The following is a 10,335-nucleotide window of genomic DNA, read 5'->3' as shown; positions in this document are numbered from 1 at the left end:
TTCTACTATTGTAAGTTTGATTATTTTACTATAGTGGGCTTATTAATTTGGTAGCTGAATATTTAATTAGAAAAATATGTGAATCAATATTTATAAATATACATAAATACATTATGGTTGACTTAGTGGTTTATTTTTTTTATACACGTAGTAAAAAAAATTGTTCAAATCAAATAGTGCACGTTTTGTTGAATTTTTTCACAAGTAAAAAAAAAGGGGGTTAAAATAATTAAAGAAAAACATGTGGATCTGGGAGAAAATCTCCTAAAAGAGTTAAAAGGAGTTTTAGTTTGTCTTGGCAAGTTCAATATGCGGTTGAAATCTACTACATTCATTCATTGTCACTACTCTAGTTTTGTACTCTAGTGTTTCCAACAAGTTTGTTATATTTTTTTTAATTTCATTTTTCATATAATATTAGATAGAGAGAAATATAAGTCATAAAAATCAGTGGTACATATTGTTTCAAAGAACCATGTGGATCAGAGGATTCTTTCATTTTGTTCCTCCCACTCTAGTTTCTTTTTTTCTCACTAAAACTATCATCAACAAACCAGTGACAACAAAAAGAAAATGGTTGGAGATTGAACAAGGAAAAAAAAAAAAAAAAAAGGGAAGCATTTAAGATAGGAGAACAATGCAAATGGCAATTTTGTTAAGAGGAGGAACACTTGGTGATTCTAGCTTTCGTTTGTGGTCATTAACTACTTCACCTTCTTCTTCTTCTTTGCATGCTTCTAAGAATTCCATACCCTCTTCATCATCATCACCAATTCCACCTTTGGTATGCTTTATATGAATCAATAAAGAAAATTTCGATGTCTTCTATTGGATTGAGTTTATGGAATTTATTGCACATGTAGTTAAACCTTTTTTGATCCTTATGATGTTAGTTTTGGATTAAGATTATTATAAAAGTTCACTTTCTTTTAATGTTTGATTTTCTTTTGTTGCAGATTGTAAGTAAACTAAAATCAGCTAACAGAAACAAGATCACATGTTGTTCTGCTGTTCAAGAATCATCTACTACTACAGCAGGTGTGTTCATGCATTAACACAATAAAAGGTTGAATCTTTCTTTTATTTATTAATGATTAGTCTAAGCAAAAAACTCTAATTTCATTTTATGGTCATAGCTACTTCTGAAACAAAGGAGTCCGAAACAAAAGAGGTAAAGGCGGCAGCGCCAAAGGCCGAACCGGCGAAGAAGCCTCCGGCTAAAGCACCATCCAAGCCGCTACCTCAGATGATGGAGGAGGATGTGATCCCTTCACTTAAAGAAATACTTGAAGCTCAAGAAGATCTTTCTGAGATTGAGTTGGTCTTTAAGGACAATAAGGTTAGTAATGCAATGCTACATGACTAGAACTATTTGTTAGTAACATTGTCAAAATTAACCAAAATTCAACTAGAGTAGTTTATTAAGATTGTGCTCACACCTTGCAAAAATTTTCATGATTGATTAAATCTTAATATTTGATTGTGTCTTGATTGACAGTTAGAAGGTTCATTCTTGAAAAACGGAAATCCATATTCATTTTGGGCCTTCTTTCCCACTGGCATAACTGGTAGGTAACATTTTTTTTTGTGTCATTGAGAAAATGTAAGGTTATACGACTACATTCTTTTAACTACAGACTTAATATAAATACATGGATACAGTCTTACAGAGACACAAAAATATGTTTAGAATAGAGATCAGTATAAAGAACAGTAACTTTTAAGATGCAAATTTTATATTTCTCTGTCTCCATATTTATAACTTGTCAAAGTTATCGATTGTTGTCTTCTATTAAGGAACATGCATATGTAATATGACATTTTTTTTTTTGGCTTGGAACAGGTCCAAAGGGGTTTTCATTGTCTTCATATAACTCAGGACCAAGCACTGTTGAGCCATTTCTTGTTGATGAAAAGAAAGTTACTGCAAAACTCATAATCTTCTGGGTTGAGAAACGTTTGGCAGCACAGGGTATCATTCCTGTATGGAAAGAATGATTAATATCTTCAAAATAGTGAAAATTTTTCATTTTCATTTTGGTTGCAAAGTGATGTAACAGACAATTTAACATTCTATTGTCCCTTGGGCCTTGGCTTAATAAAAAACTATATTGTATATACATGTGTTTATGGTAGGACATTTTGATTTAATCAATGCACAAGATTTTGATATTTATTTAGTGAAATCCATGTAAGAGAACATATTCTCCAACAGAATACTATCCATGTAAGATAAAACGACCTTCAAGTACTTTAAATTTTGGCAATTATTGTTTTTCATATTAAAATCAAAATGATTGGAACAGAATATGCTTGTGACACTTGTATAATCAATAATCTTGAGAAAAATAGAGTTAAGATTATTGTAGTTCATCATTAAGAGAGCTCCTTTATTCAGGTCAATAAAAATAGACTCCAAAAATCTTTCAAATCATAGAGCTTAATTAGTAGCATTATAAATAGAATATAGGTAACATAAAATACACCCAACAAAATTTCCAAGTCCATTTCCATTCTCATAGAACTATAAAACTTGAGAAATACTTGTGTAATCTTAAAGTATATTTCATATGGTAACATTATCTTAAGATCAATATCCAATCTTAAATCTTGCATTCAACTGTGGTTGGTTTTTATCAAAATGATAAAACCAGAATTCAAACTCAGTGGTACCTTCATAAATTCCATCAGTTACACGGCCAATAGTGTTGTTCAAAAAGTTGTTCTCTCTCAAAACCATCAAATGTTTCAGACCAGGCCAACTCAAACTCCAAATTTACTGTCACCATAACTACCAGTTGGTACTATAAAACACAAATTCAGTTGTAAAATCTATGCATATCATGTTTAGCTAAACTCTAAACATCAGCGAAAACAGGAATTCTGAAAGATGAAAATGCATATTTGACAGGAAATTGATTACAGAATGCAGATTCAGAAACCTATCTGACAGATCCTAGAACTTGCAATGTATTATATTGTATCTTTATATTTTCTTCACCCTTCCAATCATTTATTTTTATATATTTATTATTATTAAAAGTGATTTTTCTTGTAGTGATAAAGGCCCTTCCAAAGAGGCATCCAAGTCCCTACCTGCATCTTGCATCTGCTTCCACCCCCCTATTGAAGGAGATACCCCCAACCAAAACCAGCACCTAAACCCACACCTAGACCCAGGCCAGCAACTAAGGAGAAACCGAAGTCTACACCTAAGTCCAAACCTGCACCTAAGGAGACACCTAAGCCCATATCCAAACCTACACCTAAGCCCAAGTCCACATCCAAACTAGCACCTCAACCCAATCCCACATCAAATACAATTGAGTCCACACCCAAGTCCGGGCCCAAACCCAATCCAACACCCAAATCAGCATCCAAGCCCAATCCAACACCAAAATCAACCCCCAAATCTAAAGCCACTTTATCCAAATCAATTCATACTGCAACAAGATCCTCTGCTAGACTAAAAGGAAGAGTAGTGGGACAAAAACAAGATACTGGCAACAAGAACACCTATATAAACCTCGATGTTAACAATGGCAGTGACGGTGATTCACATGACTCGTACGAATCTGTAAAATACAGCCTATACAAGCCTGGACCACAAGACAGTTTTACTAAATCAGATATTGAAGGTGGTCTTTCGGTAGCTAGGTTGAGGGAATTTAAGTTGAAGCATGCTCCAGGTGCTGCCTGGAAGAAAGGCAGGAAAAAAATAGTAACAAACACAGACAACATAATATTTCGTATTTTTAATATTCTAATTTTAGCTTCAACTGCACTAATTTTTTATTCCAGAGATATTTTCCAATGGTCTTCATTAACTGAACTTTCATTTCTGTCAACTATGGCTTCTTCTTCTTCAACATCTGCCCATTTAAAAAAGTCGCACCATCTCTTATCGGTAGTCTACAACACCAAAAATCCAAAAAAAAAAATTGAAAGGAAGAACAACTACAAAACCAACAAGCATTTGAGAAATAAGACACAGAATCAACTTGTAACAATTCAATCAACTCACATTATATTTAGAGCATTCATAGAATGGTCTTTTTGGATTGGAATCCGCCCAGACTACCGAAGAATAGGACACAACCCACAACCGCACTAATGCGGAACCTTTCCACCTCTGTCACGGTGTGCGTTCTTCACCCAGCCACCATGCGAACGAGCTCTACTAGAGCTACCTGAACCTTGGCTGCTACTTCCCAACATTCTTCTCAACTCTTGAAGACACTCTTGCGATTTGGGAGAATTGAGACTTCTAGGTTTTATTTGAAATTTTTAGGGGTTAAATTGATGCTTTCAAACATTTTGCCACGTCATCTAACTGCAAGAGTGTCAGGTGTCAACCAAAATTGACAGGTCAGTTTTCCGGTGACGGAAAACGACAGAAGGACCAATTTGAGTCACAGGTCAAAATTTCAGGGTATAATTAGAGTCAATTGAAACCTTGAAGGCTAAATTAAATCAGAGGTCAAATTTCAGGAGACAATTTAAGTATTAACTCGTGTATTGCTGCATTGAAGTGTTTGTGTGTGCCGTCGGAGTAGAAGGAAAAAAAGGAAAGGTTATGGGCTTGGCCCATCGTTGTTGTTTGATTTTTGTTTTTTATTAGGCCCTACAGAGTGGGAATGATTTCCAAGAATATCTTGAATATTTTCCATGCACACCACACGACAACCAGCCTGCACTATTCTCAATGGACTGCCACGGGAATTGGTCCTCAAACCGAATCCTATACTTGTATCTGTATGCATTCTTTCAAGGTATTCTCCAATGGACAGAAAGAGAATGTAAAGGTGAGGTAGTTTTGGCTCCATATCAGGAACCTTCCTGCTGATCACGTGAGTCTCAGCCCTCCAATCATCTTTATCCGGTACCATTATTTCGTTGGCTGATGTTTGCTTTGCCGTGTAACAAGTGATCCCTGTATGGTAATACCTCAGAGGCCGATCCGCTACCAGCAAGAAACAGAGAGCAAATCCCAGCCATTCAGTTGGAGGAGAAGGATGAGGAAATGGTATTTCTGCAAAGGAAGAGGACTTTTGAGGTGCAAACCATGATGGAATTTCATTGCCTGTGATAACCATGTCGAATCGTGTTCTCGGAAAGCAAATCCCCTGAAATTGGCATAGAATTGCAATAATGAATAATTGCCAGGAATGGATAATTATGTCAAGAAATAGTAGGGTTACAAACCTTAAGGAGGCTCTTTCGTTCTCTTGGTAAGTGCCATTGTACAGGTGATGCAATAATGCTGCATTTGCTAGATGGATGGAATTTACAAGTTACCAATGAGGCACAGTTGCTTGCATCTACTCTTTTTATGCTTAATGGAAGCTCAGGCAATGACTGAAGCTTCTTGCACGAGTTTAGACAAAGATATTCAAGCGTAGAGTGTTTGGAAATGTCGCTTGGTAGGTTAACAAAGTTGTTGCCAGAAAGATCTAAGTCCCTCAGCAAAGATAAGCCACAAAAACCATCTGGTACTGATTCAGCAAGTAGTTTGCAATAACTTAAATCCAACCTTATCAAAAGGGATGGACGGCAAACAGCAGATGCAACTCGAAAGCAATTTAAAAATACTTCAATGGCAGTATTGCTTGCATCAAGTTCTTCCAGATTATTCATTTCCTGTAGGCACTCTGGCAAGCTACGGAGTTTCGAGCAATTAGAAACATTAAGAACTTTGAGGGACTTCAACTTATGAATGGTATCCGGAAGGCAAACAAGATACCTGCAATTCTGTAAATGCAAAAGAACAAGTCCAACCAGACATCCTAATGATGAAGGTAGCTCTGTTACAGCAGTTCCATCCAAACGAAGCTCTTCTAGATGTCCCATGCAATTCCCAAAGTCTGGGATGGTGTTCATGTTTGAGCAACCAGAAAGATTTAAAACCTTTAATGAACTCATCTCCATTTTACCTGGAAGAGCTTTGAGCCTTTTGCAGCCTTTTAAGTTCAATTGAACAAGTTTCTTGAGGTGCATAACAGATGAGTGGATTTCGGTTAGGCTTGTACAACCTTGAAGAACTAACGATTCGAGATTTGGAACCTCCACAAAGTCAGGGGTTTGGTTTAGCTCAGATGAAAAACTCAAGTTGATGCACTTCAACTTATGTAAAATCTGATCAAAAGTATACATGTGAAAGCAAAATTTCAATGTTATTGTGATTTGTGAACATCACTAAAACATAGTTTGAAAAAAGCACTTAACCAAGGGATTTTACCTTCGCTCCGTGCCAAAGTTGTTCAATTTTGCTCCAAGACAAATTGATGTCAACAACATCCAGCTGATCAGTAAGTGGCAGAGTTTTCAGAGGGCATCCTAGCCAGTCAAGAACTCTGAGTGCATAAGGAAGGCAATCAAGGCCATGGGAAAGACGACACGCATTACGTATCTTTAGCAACCTTATGTTGCTGGTCTTGGAGAAAGCTTCAGAGCTCCATCTTGCTTCATATGGTTGAGCATAGTGTACTATTGCTTGAATTGCTTCAGTTCCCTAACATTCAGAATTGTAATTACTCAATAGTGCAATATTGTTGATTAAAAGATAAAACAAATGTTTAAAGAAAAAGAAATATTGCATGCCATTTTTTGTTGATCTGAAACCAATCATCCAGTAGTGGCAGAAGAATTGGCACAAACCTTATTTTGTGTCAACACACGGCTGATGTCATCATGAGACCACAATCTACTACGTTTTCCTGGATCATTTGGAGATTCTTGAAACACTATATTCTTTCCCATTTCTTCAAGTAAATCATGCATTTCCAATGTATTAACCCTACCAAGAGTGACCAAAGATTTTTCAATCAAAATTTCAATTCCAATTTGTGGAAAATGACCACAATTTTCTAACACTTCTACTACTTCATCCTTGTCCATGCCTTTGAAGAAACAAGCAATATCCAAAAACATTTCTCTCTCTGTGCTCGACAAACTTTCAAAACTTATTTTCAATGAATTTTGGATTTCAGGGTGTGGAGAACTTCTTAATTGCTTTAAAGCACTATGCCAAGCCTCAGGAGTTCTTCCACAAAGATGAGACCCCAATACTTCAAGTGCCAATGGAAGGCCTCTTGTGTATTCAACCACTTCGTTGCACAAATTCTGATATTTGCTTTTGGGTTGATCTTGTTTAAAAGCTTTCAGACAGAATAAATGAAGGGCTTCTTCCTGAACTAAGCCTTCAAGCTCGCATGTCTGATGCACGCCATGTGTCATTAGCAGATGCTTATTTCTAGTAGTGATTATTATTCTGCTACCGGGACCAAACCATTCTTGTTTTCCGGCTAAGTTCTCTAATTGGCTTCTTTCACTTATATCATCAAGAACAAGGAGGACCTTTTTGTTGTGCAAAGAGTTTGCTATTATTTTTACCCCATCAAACAAATTATGAAAGTAATTACTTCTTACAGAAAGATGAGAAAGAAGTTCCCTTTGGATGTCAACTATGCCATTTGTTGCAGAAACCTCTCTAATGTTTGCAAGAAAGCAACTAAAGTTGAACTGCTCTTTGATTGATTCATATATTAATCTGGCAGTTGTTGTTTTTCCTATGCCTCCCATGCCCCATATACCTATAAAGCGAACATCATCCAACTGCATACCGATGAGTGAATTCAACTTTTTCATCCTTGATTCAACACCAACGAGGTTTCCTACCCATGATGGCAACTTAGGAATCAGTAATTTTTGTATGTGATCAACAATTCTTTCAATCAATGCTGCCTCATGACTGCATAGAGGGAGAAAAAATATAGGCTATGATCATCGCATGTCCATGGTTATAGAGGTCTCAAGTTTAATTTTCATGTACTCAAGAATTAACTAATGGATCACAACCTGGATTTTTATATATCGTCTATTTTCTATATACGATGATGACTTATCATTTGAACAAAGAGAAAATTCGGAAACTTAAACACAGTCTACTGCACATTTAATGTGTGCTCAAACCATTTACAAAACCATTCATTGTTGATTTTTATATAACTTTTAAACATTATAATGAAAATAGATGGTTATGCATGTCTCTAGAGTCTGAGTTAAATCTACTCCTGAAAATTTGAAATACTTGACTATGGGCCAAGAAAATAAACTACTATATATAGAAGGGATTGATCATTTTAACTATGATTGGTGTCCAATTCTCTCATTTTGGTACCAAAAAAATAAGAAAAGCTCAGATGACTAGGGCAAAAAATAATCAAAGTTGCTAGTATAACAAAATGAATGACAAGAGAACTCACTTATCTTTGGAGTCCCAACCGGAATAACTTGCAACTTCTTCCAATGCATCTCTCCATCTTTGGACTTTCCCCTTCTCCTCTTTGAACCTCTCTTCATGTTTTCTGAAAGCTTCTTCAAAGGTTCCTCTCTGATACCTTACATCAGAGGGTTCTACACCATAGAAGATAGGAAAAACCACTTGGTTGAACTTTTTCCTGCACTCAACGATGTTTTGCAGCTCATCCAAGCACCATCTTGAGGAAGCATAGTTTGGTGAGAGGACAACAAGCGCAAACATGGACTCTTGAATTCCCTTGATGAGCCCTTCAGATATGATTTCCCCACTCTCAAGGTCATGATCATCCTTGAAAGTTTTGATACAACCCCTTCTTTCCAGTGCAGCATAAAGGTGATCTGTGAAACCTTTTCTGGTGTCTTCACCCCTGAAACTGATGAATACATGGTTGATCCATCTACGGGTCTTGACGGAGGGAGAGAAGAGGAAGAAGAAGAATGTACATCAGTGATCATTGCTGATTCAAGTGTTGACTTTGATTGTGATGCTATTGTTAAGAGTATGAATATGGTCTTTTTAAGAGCCTTGGTAGGAATGTGTAGGGTGTCCGGATCGTATCCGCAGATCTGTGGTAAATATCGGCATTCGATCTGAAAATTGCGGATATAATTCGATCCGTAAATTGATCGGATCGAATCAGCGAATATCTGCTCTATATTCGCGTATCTAATCGGTGGATCCGTACAATAATAATTTAAAATAAATAAATATATATATGTTTGGTATTATATTTACTTGTTTGTATGTTTTAGTTAGTAATTATTATTCATATATTGTATTATTTTATTTTTGTTATTTAGAAAGAGTTTGATTAAAAATATTTTAGGAATAAATAAATTTAAAAATATAAAAGAAATATTTTTATTGAATTTTCTAATATAGAAATATAATTTAAAAAAAATTAATTATGCGAATATATCCGATATCCGATCTGATCCGATCTGATCCGTATCGGATCCCACACTAAAAAACGCAAATATCATATCCGATGAAAATTGTGCGAATCGAATCAAATTTTCAGCGATCTGATCCCATCCGCAACACCTCTAAAAATGTGTGTGGAAATTGGAATCACCGGATTGGGGAAACTTCAGAAAAAGAAGGGATGTCAACTTTTCATTAAAGTAAAAGTGTTTGAAATAACATCATGTCGCTGTGATATTTGTCATTTGAACAAAGATTTAACATTTTAAAGAAAGAACAAATGAGACGATATATACATACAGGGTTGCTCTAATGTACAGATCTAAATTCATACAGATATACAAATATTCTTTTTTAATGCATCTTTTTTTGACACTTGTTTTTTTTTTGCAGGAAGAAGCAGAATGTCAACCATATATGGGCGCTCATGGAAGAATCAGTTGAGTCGAACAGAATTTTCATTGTCTTGCTTTTCGTCAGTGCTAACTGGGAGATTTGGGCCGGATTGATTGTTGGGTCATGTGATGGTTTGATCTTTTATTATATGGCCTGTAAATAATAAAGAAAAAAAATGAGAATACCAAAAAAAAATAAAGGAAAAAAATGCGGGAGAACATTGGCCATTAGGCACATGTGAGATGCTCAATAGTGTTCTTTTTATTAAATGAAACTAGTGTGGACTCTGCGCGATGCGGACAGGAGTGGATCTTCTTCAAAAAAAAATTAGATGGTATTCAGTATTTAATTTCATCTTTAATTGTTCTTTCTCTCTTATTTATTTTTGGTTCCGTTTATAAAATTAAAGGTGAGAGATCACACTTTATTCTCTCAAGTAAAGAAAATGGAAAGAATCTATTTTCATGCGCGAACTGTGTATCTAACATATCTTATTATATTATTGTATGGTACATTTATAAAATGGATAAAATATATTGAAATTATACTTGAATATGTTGTAATACATTCGAATTTTAATATTGACAAAAAATATTTTTAAATAATTAAAAAATATAATAAAAATAAATAAAAATAATATTATTTATTTGTAAGTGATAAATAATTTTGTATTTAACAAATTATTTATACATTTG

At 35.1% G+C, this 10,335-nt stretch overlaps 2 protein-coding genes across 5 annotated transcripts; one reads left to right on the top strand and one right to left on the bottom strand.

Annotated features, from left to right (window-relative positions):
* Positions 1 to 336: 336 nt before the first annotated feature.
* LOC112733307 (uncharacterized) lies at positions 337 to 2,118 on the top strand. Of its 3 annotated transcripts, none has more exons than XM_025782229.3 (5): positions 337 to 784; positions 957 to 1,038; positions 1,137 to 1,339; positions 1,499 to 1,568; positions 1,844 to 2,118. In XM_025782229.3, the coding sequence occupies exons 1-5, from the start codon at positions 638 to 640 to the stop codon at positions 1,996 to 1,998; spliced, it is 657 nt and encodes a 218-aa protein (XP_025638014.1). In that variant the 5' UTR covers positions 337 to 637; the 3' UTR covers positions 1,999 to 2,118. The 3 variants fall into 3 exon arrangements, with proteins under 3 accessions (XP_025638014.1, XP_072061857.1, XP_072061858.1); XM_072205756.1 differs by having other exon boundaries at positions 1,137 to 1,343; positions 1,503 to 1,568; XM_072205757.1 differs by lacking the exon at positions 1,499 to 1,568.
* A 2,320-nt stretch (positions 2,119 to 4,438) lies between these two features.
* Positions 4,439 to 8,829, bottom strand: LOC112733298 (TMV resistance protein N). Of its 2 annotated transcripts, XM_072205753.1 has the most exons (6): positions 8,265 to 8,829; positions 6,658 to 7,750; positions 6,239 to 6,511; positions 5,744 to 6,135; positions 5,206 to 5,659; positions 4,439 to 5,126 (listed from the first exon to the last, which is right to left on the bottom strand). In XM_072205753.1, exons 1-6 carry the CDS (start codon positions 8,540 to 8,542, stop codon positions 4,575 to 4,577), a joined length of 3,042 nt encoding a protein of 1,013 aa, XP_072061854.1. In that variant the 5' UTR covers positions 8,543 to 8,829; the 3' UTR covers positions 4,439 to 4,574. The 2 variants fall into 2 exon arrangements, with proteins under 2 accessions (XP_072061854.1, XP_029146827.1); XM_029290994.2 differs by having other exon boundaries at positions 5,206 to 6,135.
* Positions 8,830 to 10,335: the final 1,506 nt, after the last annotated feature.

The sequence above is a fragment of the Arachis hypogaea genome, chromosome 2, assembly GCF_003086295.3.
Source record: "Arachis hypogaea cultivar Tifrunner chromosome 2, arahy.Tifrunner.gnm2.J5K5, whole genome shotgun sequence".
NCBI classification, from domain to species: domain Eukaryota; kingdom Viridiplantae; phylum Streptophyta; class Magnoliopsida; order Fabales; family Fabaceae; genus Arachis; species Arachis hypogaea.
This window is presented reverse-complemented; position numbering and strand designations above follow the sequence as displayed.

Coding starts and splice junctions, on each gene's coding strand:
- LOC112733307 (XM_025782229.3), top strand. CDS start 638: ATGCAAATGGCAATTTTGTTAAGAGGAGGAACACTTGGTGATTCTAGC. Junction 785..956: donor CATCACCAATTCCACCTTTG/GTATGCTTTATA, acceptor CTTTTGTTGCAG/ATTGTAAGTAAACTAAAATC. Junction 1,340..1,498: donor TGGTCTTTAAGGACAATAAG/GTTAGTAATGCA, acceptor CTTGATTGACAG/TTAGAAGGTTCATTCTTGAA.
- LOC112733298 (XM_029290994.2), bottom strand. CDS start 8,542: ATGTTTGCGCTTGTTGTCCTCTCACCAAACTATGCTTCCTCAAGATGG. Junction 7,751..8,264: donor GGTTGGGACTCCAAAGATAA/GTGAGTTCTCTT, acceptor CCCTCTATGCAG/TCATGAGGCAGCATTGATTG. Junction 6,512..6,657: donor GTGTGTTGACACAAAATAAG/GTTTGTGCCAAT, acceptor TCTGAATGTTAG/GGAACTGAAGCAATTCAAGC.